Source organism: Podarcis pityusensis (assembly GCF_964106645.2).
Source record: "Podarcis pityusensis genome assembly, chromosome: 14".
Classification (NCBI taxonomy): Eukaryota; Metazoa; Chordata; class Lepidosauria; order Squamata; family Lacertidae; genus Podarcis; species Podarcis pityusensis.
In genome coordinates, this window is record NC_138039.1 from 42,554,248 (window position 1) to 42,579,999 (window position 25,752).

At 47.8% G+C, this 25,752-nt stretch overlaps 1 protein-coding gene across 1 annotated transcript; it reads left to right on the forward strand.

Moving 5' to 3' along the window:
• Nucleotides 1-898: 898 nt before the first annotated feature.
• CYP19A1 (cytochrome P450 family 19 subfamily A member 1) lies at nucleotides 899-24,113 on the forward strand (the record flags this gene model as incomplete). Its single annotated transcript, XM_080980445.1, has 9 exons — nucleotides 899-1,037; nucleotides 5,624-5,774; nucleotides 13,873-14,027; nucleotides 15,867-16,043; nucleotides 17,540-17,654; nucleotides 18,645-18,759; nucleotides 20,654-20,816; nucleotides 22,237-22,478; nucleotides 23,060-24,113. The coding sequence occupies 9 exons, from the start codon at nucleotides 899-901 to the stop codon at nucleotides 23,312-23,314; spliced, it is 1,512 nt and encodes a 503-aa protein (XP_080836571.1). The 3' UTR covers nucleotides 23,315-24,113.
• Between the last annotated feature and the right edge of the window lie 1,639 nt (nucleotides 24,114-25,752).

Consider the following 25,752-nt stretch of genomic DNA (forward strand, 5'->3'; position numbering starts at 1 on the left):
CCTGAACCAGGCCCTTCTGTTGGACAAGAGAGCTGTGTGTTGCCCTCTATTTTTATAACTACCTTGACAATCTCCCTCGGGGCAGGGCAGTGCCCCGTTGCCCACACTGAAGTAGGATTCAGCAGCCAGTCCTGTTGGCTACTCTACTCAGAATGGGCGTTCGCGTGGCACCGTTTTGTTCTTTGCCACGGACAGCAAAATCCCTTGGGCAGGCCTCGACAGCCGAACGGATGGCCATTGCAAATTAAAGCTTTGCACAATCCACGCAGATATATTCTAGTCGCAGACCCTGCCAATTCTTCGTTCACAGGCACGGACCAGCCTTCCCAGTGTGGCCGGGGAAATACGTTCAGTCGTCTTTGAAATTCAAGGACGCTCCTGTCACTCCTTGCAATGGTTGTCGGAAGGTGATGAGGATGAAAGGCTTTCCGGGGCTCTGCTCACAGCGGAGGGTTTTTAATTCCCTTTTCCTTTGATTAGAAATTTGGCACAGGGTCCCAGGTCTGCATCCTGGCCAGCCGACCAACTTACTCGAGGGAAGCTTGGGAGATAGTAACTCCCTTGGCTTGAAATGCCGCGAACAAACCTGCGCGCCAATTCCAAGGTCAGAGACCCTTTTGTTTCGTGGGGGGAAAGAAAGAGCGTATCTTCTCTTGTTTTGACTTGTTGCTGCCGTTGTCTAATCTAAACCACTGGCCTTGTCATAAAGTAAAGCTGGTAGTGGGACAGGCTTTCTCAGTTTATGGGATGGAGAAGGGGGGCGTTGCAAGGCATCAGTTGGAGCCACGATAACAGCCCAAAGTGACGGAGTGTTTTGTCAGTGCTCTCCCAACACGCTGGATTTTCATTTTGCTCTTGCAGGACTATCGATTGGCTCGGGCCTTGGGCAAAGACGATCATGGAAGCCTTCAATCCGATGCAGTACAATATCACCAGCGTGGTCTCAGAGACGATGCCAATTGCCACAGTCCCAGTCTTGCTCCTCATAGGCTTCCTGTTCCTGATGTGGACTTGTGAAGAAGCAACAACCATACCAGGTAAGTTCTTTCAAAGCAGAGGCTTGCATCCAACTTTTACTCAGAGAAGACCCATTGCAAGTAAAGGATCTGAGATAATTGGGAAAGGGGCTTTGCATGCAAAAGACCCCAGGTTCATCTCCAGGCAGGGTTGGGAGAGACCACTGCCTGAATTTCTGGAGGGTTGCTGGCAGTCAGTGTAGACAATACTGAACTTGATGGAACCATGGTCTGACTTAGGATAAGTCATATGTTCCTAACCATGTTCATGAATTTCAATTCGTTCACCGGTTACTGCATTTAAACCCTGCCTTTCCTCTAAGGATCTCAATATTGCATCCATGGATCTTCCTTTCTTCATATGAGCTTCACAACAACCCTAGCAGGTAGGCCAGGCTGAATGGTGGTGAAGGGCACAGAGTAGGAATTTGAGCCCAGGTCTCCCAGGTCCAACATCCTGCGTCACACTACTCTGACTAACATTGAATGCAACCCATTGTGCATGAGATAGCCTATAATTTCCACTTTTAAATATATGCAGAAGACAGGGGGAAAAACCTCTCCTTCAAGGAGAATTAGAAATGGCAAATGAAAGCAATCATATTATAATCTGGGCTATCTTCTATTTTATTTGCAATTTTAAAAAAGTGCATGGCCTCTCAGGAGCTGAAAGCACCTTGCAATTTGAATCTTCCCTTCACACTTCATCCCATTAGAACTAATCTCCTCATGTTACTTGTCCCTGCCACTGATTCATCTGAGGCATGGGTAGACAAACTAAGGCCTGGGGTCCGGATCCGGCCCAATCACCTGCTAAATCCGGCCCTCGGACGGTCCAGGAACCAGCGTGTTTTTACATGAGTATAATGTGTGCTTTTATTTAAAATGCATCTCTGGGTTATTTGTGGGGCTTAGAAATTCATTCCTTCCCCCCCCCAAAAAAAAATTTAGTTCGGCCCCCACAAGGTCTGAGTGACAGTGTACTGGCCCCCTGCTGAAAAAGTTTGCTGACCCCTGATCTGAGGCATGAGCAGAGTGCTATCCTAACCTTGTCTCTTCATAAGCGAGTCCTCTTGCGTTCAGTGTTAGGACTGCAGCCTGAACTCTCGATGAACTCAGTCTCATTTCGGAGTAGACCTCTGCAGGATGCTGCTGTTAGTGCCTTGCTCCTAATACATATCTATTGGCATTGGTGTCACTTTAATTGTTTGCTTATTTCCCATGTTCAGACAGGATTTTGCATATTACTGGATCACGGAATTGTGGAGCTGGAAGGCCATTTAGTCCAACACCCTGAAATGCAGGATTCCTGCTCACAGCCACCCTGAGTGGGCTCAAACCACCAACCTTCTGGTTAAGAGCCAGATAGACTGATCCTTTGTGCCACCGGGATAAACTGGTCATAGATAGTCAGTCGGTTTCATGGATTGATGCCCTATTCAGCCAATGAAAATCACTGAGTGACCTTGGCTTGGTCACTGTCCCCAGCCAGGGCTGGTTTTTTTCAGTTGGAACTCACCGGAAGTCAGTTCCAGTATCTACAGTGGTACCTCAGGTTACAGACGCTTCAAGTTACAGACTCCGCTAACCCAGAAATAGTACCTCGGGTTAAAAACTTTTCTTCAGCATGAGAACAGAAATCGCGTGGCGGCGGCACGGCAGCAGCAGGAGGCCCCATTAGCTAAAGTGGTACCTCAGGTTAAGAACAGTTTCAGGTTAAGAGCAGAGCGAACCTCCAGAACGAATTAAGTTCTTAACCCGAGGTACCACTGTACTCTGCTTTCAGAAGGTGCCTGTCTGAAATCCTGACGAGGTGCTGTCAGTCAATATCAGGGGTCAGCAAACTTTTTCAGCTGGGGGCCAGTCCACTGTCCCTCAGACCTTGTCAGGGGCCAGACTATATTTTTTTGGGGGGGGGGTGAACGAATTCCTATACCCCACAAATAACCCAGAGATGCATTTTAAATAAAAGGACGCGTTCTACTCATGTAAAAACACGCTGATTCCCGGACCGTCCGCGGGCCAGATGTAGAAGGCGATGGGGCCGGATCCGGCCCCCAGGGCCTTAGTTTGCCTACCCATGATATAGACAACCATGAGCTAGATGGACCTAGCTCATGGTGCAGCAGGTGCAGAATGCCGCGGCGAGGCTCCTTACGGTGTCCTTGCCGCGAGATCACATTCATCCAGTGCTCTACCAACTGCACTGGCTCCCGGTGGAGTACAGGGTCAGGTTTAAGGTGCTGGTTTTGATCTTTAAAGCCCTATGCGGCCTAGGACCCACGTACCTACAGGACCACCTCTTCTGGTATGCCTGCGGAGGACCTTAAGTTCCACAAATGACAACATTTTGGAGGTCCCAAGTCGCAAGTTGGTTAGATTGGTCTCAACTAGGGCCAGGGCCTTTTTAGTACTGGCCCCGACTTGGTGGAACGCTCTTTCACAAGAGACCAGGGCCCTGCGGGACTTGGCATCTTTCCGCAGGGCCTGCAGGACAGAGCTGTTCCACCTGGCCTTCGATTTGGACTCAGTCTGACCCTTATGTTTCCCTCCCCTTATGCTTTGATCTATGGGCTACTTTTAAAATGAGGCTGCATTTTAAATTGCATTTTAACCTGTATTTTAAATTGGGTTTTTTCCCTATTACGTTTTTACTATAATTTTACTGGTGTTAGCCGCCCTGAGCCCGGTTCTGGCTGGGGAGGGCGGGGTATATTATTATTATTATTATTATTATTATTATTATTATTATTATTATTATTATTTTAATGGTGTGACTCTGCATAAGACATATCCTTTGTTCCTGTGAGGTCCCTTCTGACTTGATGTTTAACTCCCCCTGAAAGCCATACAAGTGAGTGGCACCTTGTAGCAGATGATTCCATGAATCGGGGTTGCTGGATTCTCATCTCCCATCAGCCCATCAATGGGAGAAATTCCCTTTCTCAAAGTGCCTGGTCCTTCAAATTTGGAATCTTAAACACCAGTGGCATGCAGTCAGTGGACCAGGGAGATTAGGCTAGCTCCCTGTGTTCTCTCGACACACACCTTTGTCATTCCAGGGTCGGGTGCCCCATTCAGACAGTGAAAATCACTGGGTGACCTTGGCTCAGTCACTGTCTCCCAGCCAGGGCTTTTTTTCAGCCAGAACTCTCAGGTGGGTGCCATTGCCATTTGAAGAGAACGAGGGAGGTGTTCATGGTGAGTTCCAGCACCTCTTTTTCTAGAAAAAAATTCACTGCTCCCAGCTCTGTCGCATCCAGCAAGATGATTCTGCCTACTGGAAGCTCTGGGTGGGAGCCAGACTGAATTAGCTGCATTTATTTCTCAGGGAAACAAGACTTAAGATACCAGTCCAGTGTTGTGATCCCAACACTTGTTTCTAAGCAAGCAAGTTTAGGATGGGATATTATCATTTATTAAATCTACCTACAAGAAGCACAGGATATATCAAAAACTCTAAACATACGTACTTGCCAATAAGCTATTTAAATCTGCCTTATAAAAATGTAAACTAAGAGAAATCAGGAAGCTTGACACTGTAGAAGTTCATGTGAGAGCATCACTTCATTGATCTCAGTGGAGCAATTTCATGCTGAAATGCATTTGGTCTTTTCCATTCTTCACATTCTGGAGAAGAGCCAATATCTTACACATTTGCCTCGCTCTGTTATCAAAACATTGTCTGCATTTTTTCAAACCGCATTTGGAGCATATGACTGGGGCAGCCTTGAGAGATCATTTGGCGTAAAAGGTTGCGGCATACTCTCAAAATAAACAAAGCAGTGAAACAAATGCCAGGCTGGATTAAACTAGCCCTCTCATATCCTTTCAATTACTGTAACAACTCCTATTGTACATGACAAGATGCCTGGGGCTAAATTCTGAGTACCAGCAAGTTTTGGCTGGAGAAATAAACCATGTGTATGCCACTTTTGGAGGGACGTGGGTGGCGCTGTGGGTTAAACCACAGAGCCTAGGACTTGTCGATCAGAAGGTCGGCGGTTCGAATCCCCACGATGGCGTGAGCTCCCATTGCTCGGTCCCTGCTCCTGCCAACCTAGCAGTCCGAAAGCACATCAAAGTGCAAGTAGATAAATAGGTACCACTCCAGCAGGAAGGTAAACGGCATTTCCGTGCGCTGCTCTGGTTCTCCAGAAGCAGCTTAGTCATGCTGGCCACATGACCCGGAAGCTGTACGCCAGCTCCCTCGGCCAGTAAAGTGAGATGAGCGCCGCAATCCCAGAGTCGTCCACGACTGGACCTAATGGTCAGGGGTCCCTTTACCTTTAAGTCAGCCAAGAATTTGAAATGAGCAATTCTAGGCCAGACTCCAAAGGAAGGTTGCCTACTGCAAAGGCTGCTCATAGAATCACAGAATTGGTTCTCCCTTCCCCATTTTTATCCTCACAATAAGGGAAATTTTGAAGGACCACATTGTTCAAATTTTTTTTATTTTCCATTTCTATTGCGCCCTTCATCCAAGGATCACAGGGTGGTTTACAATATAGCATCACAAATATACATAACATAGTAACAAACAAAATATTATATATGAATGGATGCTACTGATAAAATCCATCTCTCTCCCCCCCCCCTTCTTTTAGGCCCTGGCTACTGTATGGGGATTGGTCCCCTTATTTCGCATTGGAGATTCCTCTGGATGGGTATTGGCAGTGCCTGTAACTACTACAACAAGATGTATGGTGAATTTATGAGAGTCTGGATCAACGGAGAAGAGACCCTCATTATTAGCAAGTAAATCTTTGATTTCTGAAAGTCTGGATGGAGAGTAACTATTGCTATTAGAGTGTCCAGATGTAAGAGGAAATTTCTTGATATCTGTCCTGAAAAAACAGGTGGGAAGTACCATTAAAGATAAAATAACCAAGCAGGTAGAAGAACAAGCCTTGCTAAAGCACAGCCAGCATGGCTTCTGCAAGGGCAAGTCCTGTCTCATGAACTTTTCAGAGTCTGTTGAGAGTGTCAACAGCGGAGAGCATGAGGCAATCTGGTTGACATAATTTCTACAAGGAAAGGGTGCGGCATTTGAGACTTCTTAGTGTTTGCATCTGGTTACTCTAATTTATTTATTGTGCATTTTGAGAGAACCTATATACTGATTAATTACAATGACATCTAAGCAAGGTCTGATTCCTAGGGCACAACCAGGGGTGGGCTTGGGCAATCTCTCTAATACAGTGCCCTGGGTGAGGTCAAAATCTGGTACCCCCAAATGGATCTTCTCAATCTTGCACCTCCTTCGTAGGGGAACCACCCACATCGCCCTAAATCCAATACTTGCACAACCCTGGCTAGATCCTTCTTCACTAGTTTTATGGAGCTGACTGCACTCTTTTTACTGCTGGCTTCCGATGGCAGTGAGAGGAGAATCTAAAGAGGAAAATTTGAAATGGAATCTTTCTCTGTGTAAAGAATAAAGGTAAAGGGACCCCTGACCATTAGGTCCAGTCGTGGCCGACTCTCATCTCGCTTTACTGGCCGAGGGAGCCAGTGTACAGCTTTCGGGTCATGTGGCCAGCATGACTAAGCCACTTCTGGCGAACCAGAGCAGCGCTCGGAAATGCCGTTTACCTTCCTGCTGGAGCGGTACCTATTTATCTACTTGCACTTTGATGTGCTTTCAAACTGCTAGGTTGGCAGGAGCAGGGACTGAGCAACGGGAGCTCACCCCGTCACGGGGATTCGAACCACCGACCTTCTGATCGGCAAGTCCTAGGCTCTGTGGTTTAACCCACAGCACCACCTGCGTCCCAGTGTAAAGAATACCAGGCTCATAAAGAGCAGTAGAAAACACTTCCTGCTTTTGTTGCAAGGGGCCCAATCTGAATCAGGGCTTCAGTGTGGGGGAACTGAAGCACTCCCCCCCCCCAGCCACATGCCAGGATCCTAATCTAGATTAGGCACCCCGATGCTGGCTAGTCTGTAGAGATCAGAGAACACATCATAGATCATAGAATTGTAGAACTGAAAGGGACCCTGAGCATAGCTGTCAACGTTTCCCTTTTTTTAAGGGAAATTCCCTTATTCCGAATAGGATTCCTCGCAAGAAAAGGGAAAAGTTGACAGCTGTGAGGATCATCTAGTCCAACCACCTGCAATGCAGGAAAATACAGCTGTCCCACATGGGGACTGAACCTGTGACCTTGGCATTATCAGCACCATGCTCTATCCCACTGAGCTATCTAGCCTATCAGAAAAACCCAGCCTTCATAAGCAAATGCCTTGACTCATGTCCTATGTAGTTTTGTGCCATTAAAAAGTCACCTGCTAATTTCTGCAAAGCGCACCTCTGTTAAGAGATGGGAGGAGGCCAGGCCAGAAGTTGAGCGTTTTCTTGGTTGCATTTTCCTGCCCATGTGACAACCCAGCCTCATCACATTCCTTGCACTGTGGAGCTTTGCTGTTGACACCACGCTGATATTTCTTAGCTTTTAGCTCCCTCTTGAGGACATTCAGCTTCAGTTGCTGGTCTTAGGATAAACTGCGGTAGCTGCACAAACAGAAAAATGATGAAAACCTGAATCGTACATTTTAATTTATTTCTGGTATTGGCATGATTTATTTGTGAACCATCTTTCAACAAATGTTCTCAAATGTGGGCTCTTTATTAGCGATTGTGGCAACTTATCTTTTCTGAAACTAACTTTTATTTTGTTTCTTTTTTCTGTAACCTGGTAGTCACAATTAAATTCAATTAATAAAAAAAAAGAACATGTAAACACTATGGGAAGTGTGTGCATATAAGTGCATATGTTTGTGAAAAGAATGCAGAAATGCATTGTATTGAAGAAAAACGCTTTACAGAAATGTGTGTGGAGAAACTTGTGCTAAAATGCTGAAGAGTTTTCCTGACGTCTTCCCTTGAAAAAATAAAAATTGCAAACGGATGTGGAAGTGTGTAAAACTGAACATCAGATTGGAAAAATCAGAAACTGCCCCTTGCAGGGCGGAGGCCTCAGCAGATGTCTGATGAAGGTACTCCCAATAGCAGCTCACCCTTTCTTTGGAGAAAGCCAAGTGTACCCTCTGGGATATCCTTGAGGGGTGGGAACAAACCAGGCCATCGCCTCTGGTGATGCCAACTGCTGAGGTTCAAGCCCACCCATGGCTTCAGCCTCAACATCCCTGCCTAGCTTTCAGCATCTCTTCAGGTTTTGGATCTCGCAAGACTGAGATGGTCTGCAAAGAAAGTGTCTGTGCTACAAAGTGACCCAAAATCTCACAGAAGGAGTTGTGTACAGCTGTCGTAATGAAAGACAACGTCAAACACTCTGCCAATCAACTTGTTATGTCTTCTTCTGTGCTGAGCTAAGAAATAAAATAAAAAAATCTGTGGGTTTTATTTTGTTCCATCAGAGGAAGAGATTGGCCACTGGCGATGATCCGACTGAAAGCAATTTGCTGACTGTTATGTAGTGTAGTTTCACCCTGGGCCAACAGGGGGATACTGTATATAGTTTTCACTCAGGTCTGTAGATAGTTTGCACTCAGGTCCGCGCCAGTTATTTTTGGCGGGAACTCTGGGCTGTTGTGGTTACAATGTTGATAGCCGGCTGCCTATAAATACAGGCCGGCTGAGCTGTTCGCAGTCAGTTCTATTCCAGCTTGCCATAATAAAGAGCTACTTGAAGAAATCGCTGTGCCGGCTGCTATGTCAACCCACGACTTAACACTGGCGACGAGGATGGGATTGATGGACATCAGAGCACAGCCAGATGCGGCCAGCCTCTGAACTGAGCTGAATCACTGAGCTGAATCACAGAGCGAAATCACTGAGCGAAATCACTGGGCAGAACCAATTCAGAGCTGACTGTTCTGGCTAGAGCACTGTGTTCCATCCATCGCCCTTCACGCCGGCATCGGAATCATGGCTTCACTTGTGCCTCTACCGCCGTTTGCGCCAGCCTCTGAATCATGGGACTCCTACCTCGCTCGGTTCGACTGCTACCTCCAAGCCAACGAGCTGACAGCAGTATCACAGGATCGGAAGCGGGGCCTATTCCTCAGCCTCTGTGGGCCTGAGGTGTTTGAGACGGCCCGAGCGTTGGTTGCGCCTGAAGCAGTCCAGGCAACACCATGGGACACGATCCAAGAGAAGCTCCGCAACCACTACGCACCAAAGCCGTCCAAGATTGCTGCCCGCCATGCGTTCTACCACCGGAACCAGGCAGAGGGGGAGTCAATCAACAACTACACCACCGCCCTGCGACAGGCTGCAATGCACTGTGAGTTCCGAGACTTAGACGATGCCCTGACGGATCGAATCGTCTGCGGGGTCCGGGACATCCATCTGCAACGGCGCCTCCTAGCCAAGCCAGACCTCACGCTACAGAAAGCCATTGAGGAGGCTGTGGCCTCAGAAGCTGCTGAACGCTCCGCCCAGGAGATCCGCAAGTCCAGCAGCCCGCGTCTTGCTAGGGAGCCAGTTCCGGTGCATCATGAAGAGGCCAGCAGTGAGGAGGCATCCTCCAGTGAAGACGATGACGTGCACCAGACAAAGCGGGAGCGCAGGAAGTTCCAACTGAAGTCCAAGGGCCAACCGGAATGTGCTGGCTGCGGAGGCAACCATTCCCGTGCCCAGTGTCGATTCAGAGACGCCATCTGTAGGAAGTGTTCCAGAAGGGGCCACATCGCTAAGGTCTGCCGATCGGCTCCGTCTGACACCCCCCCTTCATCGACTCGCAAGTCCAAGTCTTCACTCCAGTCTGCCAAGGAAAGTTGTTTCGCTCTCACCAACTGCCACTGCCCGTCTGGAACCACGATTGGCCAAACCGACTCGCCTACGCGACGCAAGCTGAACGTCACGGTGCTCATTGAAGGAGCTCCATGTGACATGGAGATCGACACCGGGTCTGCCCTGTCCATCGTGTCATGGAGCACCATCAAAAGACTGGTACCCAGAGTGTCCAAAAGGCAACTCGACTCTCACCGCGTACACCTGAGAGACTACCAGGGAAACGACATTCCCGTGGTAGGCGTTGGCCGGTTCCGGATCGCCTTCAAGGATTTTTCGGGCCTGCTCCGGTTGGTGGTGGTCGAAGGTCAGCGGCCAAGCCTCCTAGGGCTAGACTGGTTTGATGCCCTCGGCCTGGAAGTCACCGGCATCAACTGCATCTCTAACGCAGAGACTGAGGGTCTGGTCAAAGACTTTGCCGAGGTTTTTGACGGCACCTTGGGCCAATATACAGGTACGCCCATCTCCTTTAGCCTTGATCCACAAGTCGCCCCCATCAAGCTAAAGCCACGCCGGGTTCCCTTTGCTCTCAAGGCTAAGGTGGACGAACAACTGGACAAACTGATCGCCCAAGGAGTTTTGGAGCCGGTTGACCACGCAAAGTGGGAAACCCCCATCGTCACGCCTGTCAAGCCAGATGGGTCGGTGAGAATCTGCGCTGACTACAAGTGCACGATCAACAAGGCACTTCAGCAGCACGCTTATCCGGTTCCTGTTGTCCAACACCTGCTGCATTCCCTGGGTGAGGGTAAGGTCTTCGCTAAGCTGGACCTTGCCCAAGCCTATCAACAACTGCCAGTCGATGATGCCACTGCTGAAGCCCAGACGATCGTCACCCACCGGGGGGCATTCCGTTGCCGCCGGTTGCAGTTCGGGGTGAGTGTGGCTCCTGGCATCTTCCAAAGCCTTATGGAGCGTCTCCTGCAAGGGCTTCCAGGCGTGGTACCATATTTTGATGACGTCTTGGTGTCTGCAGACTCACACCAGCAGCTGTTCGAGCGCCTCCGTGCCGTGCTGACCAGGTTCCAGGAGGCCGGGCTCAAGGTAAAGAGGGAGAAGTGCCAGATCGCCGTTCCACAGGTAGAGTTCCTGGGCTATCTTATCGATGCCTCCGGTCTTCATCCAACCACATCCAAGATCCGCGCTATCCAGCAGGCCCCCACTCCAAAGAACAAAACGGAGTTGCAGGCATTCCTGGGGCTGCTGAACTTTTATAACATGTTCCTGCCCCACAAAGCCACAGTGGCTGAGCCTCTTCACCGACTCCTTAGCACTAAGACGCCTTGGGCCTGGGGTCATCGGGAGACGGCGGCCTTCAACGCGGTCAAGGCTCTCCTTTCTTCAGACAGTGTGCTGGTACAGTACAGTGAATCCAGGCCGCTGGTCCTTGCCTGCGACGCCTCACCTTTTGGCATCGGTGCTGTCCTTAGTCACCGTTTTCCAGATGGAAGAGAAGCACCGCTCGCCTACTTTTCCAGGACACTATCTCCGACGGAACGGAATTACAGCCAGCTCGACAAGGAGGCATTGGCACTTGTGGCTGGAGTGAAGAGGTTCCATGAATACCTCTATGGCAGGGCTTTTGACCTCATCACTGACCACAAGCCACTCCTGGGCCTCCTCGCCGGTGATCGTCCAACTCCACCGGTCCTCTCACCACGCATGCTGCGATGGACTGTTTTCCTGGCTGCCTACCACTACCGGCTCATCCATCGCCCGGGGAAATCGATGGGCCATGCCGACGCCCTCAGCCGTTGCCCTCTTCCAGCATTTGTGGAGGACCCGGCTCCAGCTTCATCGCTCCTTCTGATTGAGGATCTTCCGGCAGCGCCTGTATCGGCTGCCACTGTGGCCTCCGCATCTGCCCAGGATCGCACCATCAGCCGGGTGCTCAACTGGGTGTGGAGGGGGTGGCCACAAGGGCCCTTTGCATCGGAGTTCCAGCCCTTCGCAACCAGACAACATGAACTCTCAGCTCATCGCGGCTGTCTGCTGTGGGGAGACCGCGTCGTGATTCCCCAGGGACTCCGTCAGCGCGTCCTGGAGGCTCTGCACGTTGGCCACCCGGGAATTGTCAAAATGAAGGCGTTGGCTCGGTGTTACGTCTGGTGGCCTAATATGGACGATGCCATCACTGCCTGGGTGTCCGCCTGTCAAGCGTGCCAGGAGTCGAGGCCTGCACCACCGGCAGCTAAGGGACACACCTGGGAGACGCCAAAGACACCCTGGTCGAGGGTGCACATCGATCTGGCTGGCCCCTTTCACGGCCGGACCTTTATGGTAGTGGTGGACGCCTATTCCAAATGGCTGGAGGTCGCCCTGATGCCCTCCACCACTACCGAAGCTGTCATCCGGGTGCTGCGGGGCCTGTTTGCAACGCATGGGTGTCCTGATGTCCTTGTCTCTGACAACGGACCGCAGTTCACGTCAGGCACGTTTGAGCGGTATCTTTTGGGACTGGGCATCCGCCATGCCCTAACGGCACCCTTTCATCCATCCAGCAACGGGCAAGCGGAAAGAATGGTGCGCTCGACAAAAGAGGCACTGGCGCGCCTGGACCGGGGAGACTGGCATGAGCGGGTCGCCGAATACTTGTTCGTGCAACACATCACCCCTCATGCGGCCACAGGGAGGAGTCCTGCTGAACTGCTTATGGGCCGCCGCCTCAGGTCACCGCTCGACCGGCTACACCCAGACTTTGCCGTGGCTGAACCCCCAGGCTGTGCCAACGCACCACGGTCATTTGTCCCAGGAAACCAGGTCTTTGCCCGGAACTATGTGGGGGACATCCCTTGGGTGCCGGCCACAGTAGTGGGAGTCACTGGACCTCGCTCGTACCAGGTGGCACTCGAAGACGGACGCTTGTGGCGACGGCACATAGACCAGCTTAGGCGCAGGGTTGGGGACTTGGACACTACCGAGGTGCCCCCAACTGCGTTTGCGGCTCCAGAAGAGACACGTACAGATGGCGAGGCCCCACCTACACCTCCCTCGCAAACTGCCAGCGTGGAGCCGAACCAAGCCGTTTCAGAACAGACTCAGACCACTACACTTGCGGAGGCTCCACTCACAGCAGCGGATCCAGGGGAGTTGGTTCCAACGCCACCTAGGGTCGCACCACAGCCTCAGCGAGAACTGTGTGGCCCTCCGGACTTGGCTACCAGCCCCCGGCGGTCTGGCAGAGTTTCCAAGCGCCCAACTCATTTAAAGGACTATGTTGTTGGACAGGTATCACTGTTGGTCTAAGTATGGGAAATGTAACCGATATGCTTTTGTGCCTAATTGAACCATTACGCGTAGTGCTGTATATAAGGAAACCATTACGATTGTAACTAACGCCTTATCTCGGTGGGGAGGGGTGTTATGTAGTGTAGTTTCACCCTGGGCCAACAGGGGGATACTGTATATAGTTTTCACTCAGGTCTGTAGATAGTTTGCACTCAGGTCCGCGCCAGTTATTTTTGGCGGGAACTCTGGGCTGTTGTGGTTACAATGTTGATAGCCGGCTGCCTATAAATACAGGCCGGCTGAGCTGTTCGCAGTCAGTTCTATTCCAGCTTGCCATAATAAAGAGCTACTTGAAGAAATCGCTGTGCCGGCTGCTATGTCAACCCACGACTTAACACTGACATTTGGGGAGTTTGTTGACATGGGGAATATTGCATTCTTTTTCCAGAATATAACGCTAGGTCTCCTCTTCATTTCATACTGCAGTACCTGTTGTGCCATAGCCCTGTGACTTTTAGACTGATTCAGCGACGTTGCTGTTCCCCCATCATTTCTGCACATGTGCACTTCTGTGATCCCACTTTCCCCCCATGAAAACTGCAGGAAATAACTGCATGCTGGGATACTGTTTTAAATTTTGTCATTTTATTCCCATGTTAAGGGGGCTGCAAATGTGGTTTTTCACCAGGATTAAAAAACACGAAAAAGAGTGCTAACCCTGTGCAATATTCCATTTGTTTTCCAGAAGTGGATTTTACATGGTTTGGAATCTTGAATATAATGCCAAAGTCAACAGTTAGGGAAACATCAGGGAAACAGAATGAATTGCCATGTGAATGCGGTCTTAATAGTCTTTCTTCTGCTTGCTAGATCTTCAGGTATGTTCCACGTAATGAAATATGGGCATTACACCTCTCGATTTGGGAGCAAGCTGGGCTTAAAGTGCATCGGCATGCATGAGAACGGAATCATATTTAACAATAACCCAGAACTCTGGAAAGAAATCCGACCCTTCTTCACCAAAGGTAAGCTCTGGATTTCTGGTTCTCCCTGCAGCATCTATTCCTCTTTTGAGAGTGCAGTCAGTCTATGTCATTTAAATAAATAAGTAGGAGAGGATGGCTGCCATGCCAAATGAGCAAGAATAGCTCAAACTCAAGCAACGGCAAATAGCTCCACTGAGATACTTCCAGGCCTGGTCTCAGAGTTCAGCATGGATGAGGAGCTGCCCAGGGTCTCGGGGGTCAGAAGAGACCCTCACTGACTGGCCCAACCCAGCCAAACCACTGGGGCCAACTTGAAGTCCCAGATGCCCCTGCTGCCCCTGGGCCTCAGTGGCTCAGAGCACCTTTTACCTGTTCCAGTTTGTGTACTAGCTATGCCCATTCGTGCACAGGATAGCCTTGCCATGGAGGTCCATGTGATGATAACCTCACTGCTAGACTACTGCAACGTCCTCTGTGTGGGTCCACCTTTGCACCAGGTTCTGAAGATGCAGCAACTTCCATATGCACCCATTTTTACAAATATTACACCAGTGCGGAAGGATTTGCTCTGGCTGCCTCCTAGCTCCTGAGCCAAATTCAGAGTGGTTTTCTGCTGACACTAGACATCCTAAACAACTTGGGACCATTACAGCTAGCAGGCTGACTCCCCTAGTGCAGACCAAGCTGATCTTTAAGGATCTTCTGATGAAACCCTTCTGGTCAGTCCAAGGCTTGTTTGTTGTCACTCGGTGAGGATGCAGACGACATCCTTCTTGGCAAGAGCATCCTCCCTCTGGCTTGCCCTCCCTTAGGTAATTCATGAGGCAGAGATAGTAATTAAAAATTGTGTATATATTCCAAAGTTTTCCTGGGCTTTGCCTCTTCGCTTTTAATCCCCTGTTGCCCCTGTTGCTTAGTTCAATTTGGAGAGTTGTGCTTTGTTTTTACCTACCGTATTTTTCGCCCTATAGGACGCACTTTCCCCCCTCCAAAATAGAAGGGGAAATCTGTGTGCATCCTATGGGGCGAATGCAGGCTTTCGCTGAAGCCTGGAGAGCGAGAGGGGTCGGTGCGCACCGACCCCTCTCACTCTCCAGGCTTCAGAAAGCTATCCGCAAGCCTGGGGAGCCCGCAGGAGTTCCCGCCGGGCTCCCAAGGCTTGCGGACAGCAGCCTGCAGCCCGAAGCCTGGCGGGAACTCCCGCACTCCGGGCTGGGCTGGCTTCAATCGGCAGCTTCAATCGCCCCTCCCCCGTCACCGCGGAACCTCGCCCCAGATTGGGAAGCTAATCAGCTGGCGCAGCGCTGCTGCGGCTGCTCTTCTTCAATGGGGGATACCGGCAAGCAGCCGGCTGAGGCTCCCTCTCTGCCCTGTTGCCCCAGGAAGCGGGGCGCCGCTGCGCAACGAGGCGAGGACGCGCCGTCGGGGAGCTCCCCGCTGAAGAAGCCGTGCAGGGAGCGGGAGCCGCAGAACCCGAGGCAGCGCACCCCGGGCTTTGGGCAGATGTCCGCAAGCCTTGGGAGCCCGCAGCCTGCAGCCCAAAACCCTGGGGAGGGTTTCTTTCTTTATTTCCCCCCCCAAAAAAAAAACTAGGTGCGCCCTATGGGCCGGTGCGCCCTATAGGGCGAAAAATACGGTAGTTTTTAGGAAAGTGTATTGAAGGCCACAGTTGTATTCATATGGTTGCTTGGAGACTGCTTAGAGATTTTTATTACATGAGGGGGTATAAAATTGTGTGTGATATTAATTAAAGGCTTAGTGGAGCCTAGTGCTAGCCCTAGAGACTTCCATTTTGCTTCCTTGTTTGGGCACTTCCCCTTGAAATATATAGCTCAGTACCAAACTGTCTAGACTATAAGGAAATTTGTGAAATTGCAGCTCTCTCTGGCCCGGGTCTCGTGCGGATGGTATCTATTTGTGTTGACTCAACGGCTGAACATTTGAACCAGCTAACGGAATCGGCTCCCAAGCCTGAATACTTCAACAGCCTGAATCTCATGAGACGTATCATGCTGGACACGTCAAACAGACTTTTTCTTGGGATTCCTCTTGACGGTACTGAAATTAACTTTCTTAGGTTTCTCCATGATTCCATAATCATCCCCTCTATTTCCAAAGTCCACTGATGAGTGTGGGTGCTTATTTAGCCAAATCATCACTATCTGCACATAAGAGGGAAATTTGGGGAGGTGTGGTGGAACCCCAAGGAAGGCAGACGTACAAAATCTCTTTTTTTTTGGTGGGGGGAGGGGATGTCAGGCTATGTACATATAAATGCACCCATTTAAGCCATTCAATGCAAGCCCTACTCAGAGTCTCTTCTTCCCTGGCAATCCTTCATAGCCAAGTAAGATTGTCTTCCATGAACACAGTTTTGACAGTGAGTCCATAAGTGACTGTGGAGGCCAATTCTGGATCCACACATCCTTCCACAGTGGGGACACAGGTTTCCGGGCAGGAGTTGATCATAGTGAGAGTTTGCCAAATATCCCTTCCTCTTAGCATGTTTCTCCCTTTCGTCCTGAGTTCAAGCATCGTCAAAGCCCACGACACCTTTGGTAAAGGCTGTTCTCCAATTGGAGTGTTCACAGGCCAGTGTTTCCCAGTTGTCGGTGTTTATACTACATTTTTTAGATTTGTCTTGAGAGAGTCTTTAAACCTCTTTTGTTGACCACCAGCATTACGCTTTCCATTTTTCAGTTCGGAATAGAGTAGTTGCTTTTGGAAGACAATAATCAGTCCAACGGTTGATGTTGAAGAATCTTTGCTTCTTCCAGTACACTGGAAGTAGTACTCATTGAAATTAATAGACATGACAGGTTAATTGGTTTCAATCGGTGTACTCTGAGTAGGACTGTTCACTACAACCCATAGTCTCCTTTGGGGTGGGTGGGCACAGTCTTGATGTCCTACTTAATGTGTGAGATTGTCAGTTAGTCCTTGTGTGTTCACTACAGACTTCCACAGCCTGGGGATCTGGGGATGTCTTGAGCTCCAGTTCACATCATCCCTGGCAATGGGCCATGGTGGCTAGGGATGATGGGAGTTGTAGTCCAAAATATTTGGAGGGCACTAGGTTGGGGAAAGCTGGTTTAGCGTATCACCTGGCTGATCTTAGACTGGTTGAACCCACCAAAAAGAGTTGGGTCTCAGTTTTCCTTCCTAATTAACCATTTCAGTTGCCTGTTGAGGTCCTTTTTCTTCATTTGCTTTCTTCATTGCTGCCACTTCTGGGTTTGTTTGTTTTTCCTTCTCCACTGATAGGAAGCAATGCAATTTTCCTAAATAAGTGACTGAATTGATAGTTACAGGAGACCCCCCTCTACGTCCGGATGTAATTCCCTGCTTGGAATGGTCGAGAAATTAAGATTCACTTCTCACCAAACTTCCCTAATCCACACTTTCTGGAAAAAAGAATACATGAATCAGAACCTAGCCTTACAATTTTCCAGAAGGATGTGGTTGGCCCCATCAGTGGGTTGCTGTTCATGGTGTTGGAGCTTCTTTCCATTTATGTTTCTGTCTCCCTTGTCATTTGTGTGTCATTTCAGAAAACAAAGTTGTGCTTAAAATCCAAAACTACTTTGATGCTTGGCAAGCGCTGCTCCTGAAACCTGACATCTATTTTAAGATTTCTTGGCTGTATAAAAAATATGAGAAGTCTGCGTAAGTACCAGCAACAGCAGCAATTTTACTGAGAGTGGGCCAGGAGTGCTTGCCTTGCCTACACACCTACTCTAGAGTCTTCGTTTGTGGGAGGAGTAAAAAGTGCTTGGATTGCAGTGTAATTGTGTGCAGTCTTTACACAGTTACCTGGGAGTAAGCTCAATTGAATACAGTGGGACTTACTTCTGAGTAGACAATGTAAGGCTCCACTTACAATCAAGGACCAAACACTCCACATGTTTCCTAAGAATGCATTGCAATTAAATAATTTAAAGTGGTTTGGTGACCTTTTCCTTCAAAATTATAGGAAAGGCTTCGAATGTCAGTGTCACCATTTCTTTACTTTGGTGCAGGTATTTTATTTCCAGCAGAAACAGGACTCTGTTTTTGCATCTGCAGACACACACACACACCACTTTTAATTGTTCCCCGAGATGTTGAGGGGAGGAAAAAGGGAAACTGGGACATTCTGGGATCAAATCAGAAACCAGGATGGCTTCTGTAATTCCGGGACTGTCCCTGGAAAATCAGGACAATGGAGGGTATGGTCTCCACAGGTTATGACAGGTTGGGGGTGTCTGTTTGGGTGTGCATGTCTGTGTCTGCAGTAGACAAATGTCACTTACCGTATTTTTTGCTCTATAAGACTCACTTTCTCCCTCCTAAAAAGTAAGGGGAAATGTGTGGGCGTCTTATGGAGCGAATGTAGGCTGCGCAGCTATCCCAGAAGCCAGAACAGCAAGAGGGGTTGCTGCTTTCACTGCGCAGCGGTCCCTCTTGCTGTTCTGGCTTCTGAGATTCAGAATATTTTTTTTCTTGTTTTCCTCCTCCAAAAACTAGGTGCGTCTTGTGGTCTGGTGCGTCTTATAGAGCGAAAAATACGGTACTTCCTGTTCAACTGCAGTATAGGTTGAAATGTACAGGGCTGTCTGATTCTTACATCAAGGCACTGCAGGTACTAAGTGATATACTGGATCCCTTCTGTTTTAGGAAGGATTTGAAAGAAGTCATCGAAATCTTAATAGAGAAGAAACGACAAGAGCTTTTCAAACTTGAGAAACTGGAGGACCACATGGATTTTGCATCACAGCTGATTTTTGCTCAGGTGATTTAAAAAAATAAAATAACGCATGAACTGTAATTGATCACCTCACATTGGGGCACAAAAAATGCTGCTTTTATAGAAAGTTCCTTTTTAAATAATAGAACAGATAGTTCATGTATCTTAAGAAGAGTCCCGCTAGATGAGACCATGAAGAGTCCCGCTCCTCACCATGGCTGGTAGCCAATGATAGCTAGATCCTCCATGAATTAGTTGGTGGCCATCGCTACATCCTGTGGGACTGTGGCTCAGTATTATATTTTCTGACATACAGCAGCTCTCAAAGTACTGAGCTTTCCCCTCATCTGCTACCTGGAGACATGGGTGTGCCAGGATTTTTGTTGGGGGAGGTAGCTGTTGAGCTTTTTTTAGGAGATCCATCAAAGTTGTGAGTTTTGGGAGGGAATCATGGGGGGCATGCTTTTCAGTAATTTCTGTGGATCTAGTGGGACCTGCCCCCTTGGCTATGGCCATGCTTGGAAGCACCAAGGAATGAAACCTGGGACCTTCTGCATGCAAAGGATGTGTTCTGCCATGGACCTATGACTTCTCCCCACCTGTGATGAGCAAATTGCTTCATTTATCCCTGGCTTTTCCCACCACAAACACAGTAGGGATGGGAGAGAGATGGGATTCCGTCGGCGAAATCGGCAAACCTATCCAATCCACACTTTCAGAAACAGTATGTAAACTGAAACACAGCTGCATAGCTGTCAACCGTCCCTTATTTGGCGGGAAACTCCCTTATCCCAGCGCCGTGTCCCACTGCTGTCCATTATTGATGAAGTCCCTTAAATTTCCCGGGTTTCAAAGGAAGCAGCTCCTCTCCCTCCCTCCCTGCCGGCCAGGGAGGAGGGAGGCTCCAATAAGGAGTCTAAGAACGACGGGGGGGTGGAGCTTGCATGCCTTGTGCCGATCAAATCGGCCGCGTTGCCTGGGGACTCGCCTTTGCTCAGCGCTTCCCAGCGGAGAGGTGACAGTGGTTTTCCTTGCTGCATCACCTTTGCCGGGTTGCTGCACTGTGGGAACCACCGCTTGAGGGTTCGTTTGGCTGCTGGCTGGGCTTTCTGCCTTTGACTCGGAGGGGCTCAGAGGTCGAACATACCTGTGCTCTGAAAATCCCTTATTTTGGCTGCTGATCCCTTATTTCCAAGGCTGCTGTTCCCTTATTTTCAAATCTGTAAGTTGACAGCTATGCGCAGCTGTCCTTCGGAATTTGCAATTTTCTCCTGCCAAGTAATGTGTACAAAAAGGCATATACTAGGGTAAAGTGTGCACAGAAATTGCATGCAAAAATGCATTATATTGGGGAAAATTGGTTTGCAGGTGTATGCATATTAGAAATGTTTATTTATTTGTTTTATGACATATATATGCCACCTTTTTTCTTCCAAGGACCTTAAGGTGGTGTACATGGTTCTCCACCTCACGATTCATCCTCACACCAACACTGTGCGGTAGGTTAGGCTGAGAAGCAGTGACTGGTCCAAGGCCACCCAGTGAGCTTCATAGCTGAGCGGGGATTCGAACCCTGGTCTCCCAGGTCATAGTCCGATACGCTAACCATTACGCCACATGTATATTAGGAGAACTTTGCACATAATTGCAGGTACATTTCCACAAGAGCATTTTAAAAGCGTCCACATGGTGATGTGGAAATGTGGGGAACTAGAGTTAAGACTGAGGGGAAAATGAGAACCTGAGAGAAACCAAAATTGAGTGATTTGCACATTTCCAAAACACAACCAGCTGATGGTCCTCTGATGCATTGATGCATTGCCCTAGACACACTGCCCTACTGAGTTCATTCTCTCACTGCTCACTGATCTGAGTAGAATTTGACACTGTTGTTGGCAACCAAGTCTAGTAGCCATCATCTGCCCATTCAATCTTTCAGAGCCGTGGGGACCTAACTGGTGAGATGGTCAACCAGTGTGTTTTGGAGATGCTGATAGCTGCCCCAGATACTCTCTCGGTGACTCTGTTCTTCATGCTAGTGCTGATTGCAGAACATCCTCAGGTGGAAAAGGAGATGATGAAGGAAATAGAGGCGGTGATGGGTAAGCACTCAGTGACACTGGAAGAGAAGGGTGATTTCCCTAATGAACAAATATGTACTGTGAGCTAGGAAGGGTCCAAACTATTAGTGATCCAGAGATAATGATCCAAAAGTTTTCTGTAAAACCCCACTGAACACTAGGCTTGCCGCTTTAATTTGGCGGCAGGGAATAGAATGGCTCTTGTGCCTTTGATAACTGCTGGATGTTCAAAAATTAGACTGGATTATTTACTGGGATACTCTCTCTGTGGCATTCTTTTTTTTTTTTATTGATACAGCAAAAAAAAGAAAAAAGAGAAAACACAAATACTAAATTACACACAGGAATAACCATAGACACAGAATTTTCTTAACAAACAATAAAACATAAATTGGTCTTAACACTAAAGACCCAACCTCCCGTCTATTCCATATTTTGATTTCACATTACTTATTGCCAATACACACTTTTATCATAATTAAACTTTTTCTTAATATATCTTAATTCTTATATCTGCCTTGCAACTATTACTGAAGTTCCTTGAATACTGCAACAGAGTTTAAACTACTATATTTATATTTCAAATATTCTTTGAAAAGGGTCCAAACTATTAGTGATCCAAAGATAATGATCCAAAAGTTTTCTGTAAAACCCCACTGAAGAGTAGGCTTGCCGCTTTAATTTGGCAGCAGGGAATAGAATGGCTCTTGTGCCTTTGATAACTGCTGAATGTTCAAAAATTAGGCTGGATTATTTATTGTGATACTCTCTCTGTGGCATTCAAAGCACTCTGGAAACTTCCATTGGTGTGAAATGTTGCTGACCTGTTGATAACTAACAAAAGCCGGAGAGGGGAACTGGGAATGGTCTCCTACACAGCTGTAGGTCACCTCACATCACAACAACATTGGGTGATTAGTTCTTGCCACATTAGAGTCCTGACAATAAGCTGATGGTTGGAACTTCAAAATGCTCAGTGCTGCTCTCTGCAAGCACCACCAGCTGATCATCATTTCAAGTGTCTCTCTACAGGATCGCTGATTGTTTGTGCTTGCAGAGGACTATGTATGGGTCTTTGAAACCCCAACAGCCAGCTTAATTTCAGGGCTTCAGCACCATAGCTCTGTTAGTTTGGACAGTGCAGGGAATTGGTTTTGCTTTGTTTTCACATGATTCTCCCACTTGCTATCTGAAGTGGTTCAGTCCCACAACAGAGACATCAAGCAAGGATGTAGTCTTGATAGTCTGTTTCTCAGAAGTGATCAGCAAGACTCAAGTTTTAGGTTTTTATACTGAAGCAAAATTAAAAAGCTGGCTTTAAAAGTGTACAAATGAATTCTGCAATTCTGCCATATTCCAAATCTGTGCAGAAATGTCATTTGAGCTCTTTCTCAGTGGTGATATCAGAGACCAGCTGTTTTATCTTACATGCTTCCTAAAGGTGACAGAGATATCCAAAGTGAGGACATCCCAAAGCTAAAAGTGGTGGAGAATTTTATTCTCGAGAGCATGAGATACCAGCCAGTCGTGGACTTGGTCATGCGCAAAGCCTTGCAAGATGATGTGATTGATGGCTATCCTGTCAAGAAAGGAACCAACATCATTCTGAACATCGGGCGCATACATAAGCTTGAGTTCTTCCCCAAGCCAAATGAATTCTCACTTGACAACTTTGAGAAAAACGTAAGTTTGGGGTTTGTTTGTTTTCAATTGTTTGAGGCTGTTGCTTCACTATCATCAGTATCTGGTCTCTTCAATTAGTTGCTAGGGCCCCGAGACCCCACCGCTGACATATGATCTGGGTCCTGTCTTATATAGGAAAGGGAAGTTACTGGTGATAAAATTAAGCCTAATAGGTAAAGGCAGACTTAGATATGAGTTCAAATTCAACCTTGCCACAAGAGCACATGTGCCCACCAGTAAAACACTGTCCAAAAAGAATTTTGACACAAGATTTCTTTTTCAGTAGTGTTTTACCAGTGTATAGAAACTGATTTGTAATGGGAAGGGAGTCACACAAAAACTGCAGCAAACTGCATGTGCTCCAGAATTGCTTTTAGTAATTTCCCTATTTAATTTCTCCAGAATTTTGGAATGGAACTCAGGGAAGAGTGAACTGGAAGGAAAATAAAGTTGTGGAATAGGGATGAACAGATCTCCCTTGGTGTGTGTGTGTGTGTGTGTGTATGTGTGTAGTGTTTTGGGGTGTTATTTATGAATTTTTTTAATTCTGACTTTTCTTCAAAAATTGTTTTTTTGTGAAGGTCCCCCATCGTTACTTTCAGCCCTTTGGATTTGGTCCCCGTGGTTGTGTTGGGAAGTTTATTGCCATGGTGATGATGAAGGCTATCCTGGTGACTTTCCTGAGAAGGTGCAGTATCCGGACTCTAAAAGACCAAGGTCTTAACCACATTCCAAAAAACAATGACTTGTCTATGCATCCAGATGAAAGCCAGCCATTGCTGCAGATGCTTTTCGTGCCAAGAAATAACGTGAGCAACAACCATCATGGGGAATAAAACAGCCCATGAAGTCTCCAAACACTGATTGTTTGGGCTACCCTAATGAAAACTGTTTGGTTGGACTACTCTGCTCAAATGAAGAATTCTCATCCATCTGGGGAACATCCATTCACTCATCCAATGAATAAATTGCTGGTGCAAGTGGCCATTTGATAGAACTCAGGTTCTGGCTGCCATTCAGGATGGAGCACCATTTTTTTGGTATACCAAAAAAAAAAGTTAACATTCATGCAAGGAGGACCTACAAGTATCTTTGCGAATTATTCTGTGAAGCTGAAATTGTGTGATGGAAATTCCTTTCTGCAAGCACTGAAGAACCCATTTATGTAGGTCCATGGAGATGAGATGAGATAAGAATAATGCAAGAGGCAGCAGCTGAATTCTCGCACCACTGTTGATTAGGAAGCAGAAGTCAAATTTTGAGCTGCACATGCACAGATAAGACTTCTCTGAAAGCAACAGAACAATGTAACTCTACTGTGGAGTCATGAAGATTTCATTGACGGCTGTGCTTGCTGTCTTATCATGGCAAGCCATCCTGATTCACTTTGGGGTACAGCAAAGCACTAGTTTTCTACTTCTGTTTGATTTGAAAGAGAGGAGCACCCATATTCTCTCTGGACTCGATGGGTGACTTTCTCCTATTTGTTTTGTACGTTGTGGGGTGCATGTGTGTGGGGTGGGGGTTCGGGTCACTTTCACAGAACTATTTTTCCAGGCTGAGAGTATGAGTTGGGCGAATACGAGCTGGGCATCTGCTTGCAGCGAAGCATATGGCCGCCATCTTTTCTTTGCCACTGCTCTTTTAAAAGCATCATGACCAATGGCCGGGGGGGGGGGATACAAAAATCGAAATGCTGCCACATTCTGCAGCATAGGCATCCAGCAACTGCCTGGGCTAACTGGCAGGCCACAGATCTATGTTCTCCTGCCCTTTCTGGTCCATCTCTGAAATGGCAGGCTGGAACATTCCCTGGGCAGCAAATTTCCCCAGGACTCCAAAATAACTATTTCTGGGTCAGCTGTCCATTGGCTCTCTCATATCTAGAAGGACTATGAAGGTTTCTGGATTGTGGTGGGACTTCTCTGGGCAGTCACAGAAGCATTTGCTACGTCTGATTCCTGGCTTGGAGTTTCTACCTTTTCGCGATGACCGCCTTCGGCCAAGCTTAGTCAACATGGTACCCCCCATGGGCTATGTTCTCAGCAGCAGCCATTCAGGGCTCAAATTCAAAAGGGATATCCACGCTACTGAGAAGACACTGTTCATGAATACCTTAGAACGGGAGAAGAACTAGGAGTTCCCTCTTCAAACCTCAGCCTCTTCACTTTTGGCTTCAACTCTGCCTCCCCTTTTCTCTCCATGCATTGATTCTTAACTCAGCTTACCTCCTTCTTCCAGGACTAAGCTCAAGGAACAGCAAGTTGCTCGGTCCAAGAGTTGAACCTCTCCCTCCCCTTTATCCATCAGCCTTGACAGCAATGGAACTTGCTGTTTTTTGCCTGATCATCCCTTGAATGATCCCACCTGACCAATCTTGGGAGAACTCTGGCACCGTCTTCTGAGGTCCTTGCAGTTTTTGCTGTGTTGATGAACTGGACCAAACACATCCATACCAGATAGTACACTGATTTCAAAGAGTTATTGCTAAGCTCTGCAGGACTGATTTCTGGTTCTTGTGATTTATTCTTGTGGTGTGTTTTTTTCCCTGACTCTGCATGCAAACATGTATGCCTAAACTGACTGTTTGTATGATTTCACGCTCTTGCCCTGGATTCAAGCACTGCTTTGTTGTGATCAGTTCCTGTGAAAGGTTTTTGCTGATTTTGGGGATGACCTTGTTGTGCAGTGGCTGTTGCACAGATCAAAGCTGGCGGGGGGGGGGCGTTTTCTAAACGTAGACACGTTTGCTGTGGTCAGGTTGCTTGCGAGGTATATTTAAAGGGCTTCTCAAAATCAGTTGCAGTTAACTGGTACTCTCCTACAATGTGGGGGTCATTATAAGGAGAATGTGATTTCCCTGTGACAAAAAATTCACTGGTTCTTGGTCCATTTGCAGGCACCATTCAAGGTACTGGTTACAATGGGGTGGTATCAAATACTAGTTATACTCAGAGTAGAGTCACTGAAATTAATGGACATGACTAAACTACAATCCTAGTCTGATTTAACTGGGAGTAAATTGGGTTAGGATTGCAGGTGTGTCTTGTCTGTTAATTCAATGGGACATAGTCTGAGTAGATAGCATAGCTGTCAACTTTTCCCTTTTCTTGTGAGGAATCCTATTCAGAATAAGGGAATTTCCCTTTAAAAAGGGGAAACGTTGAAAGGTATGGTAGATAGGGGCCTCACATACCTGATACATTTAATGCTATATCCTTCCACTTTAAGCAGTCATGGATTCCTTCAAAGGCTTCTGGGAACTGTAGTTTGT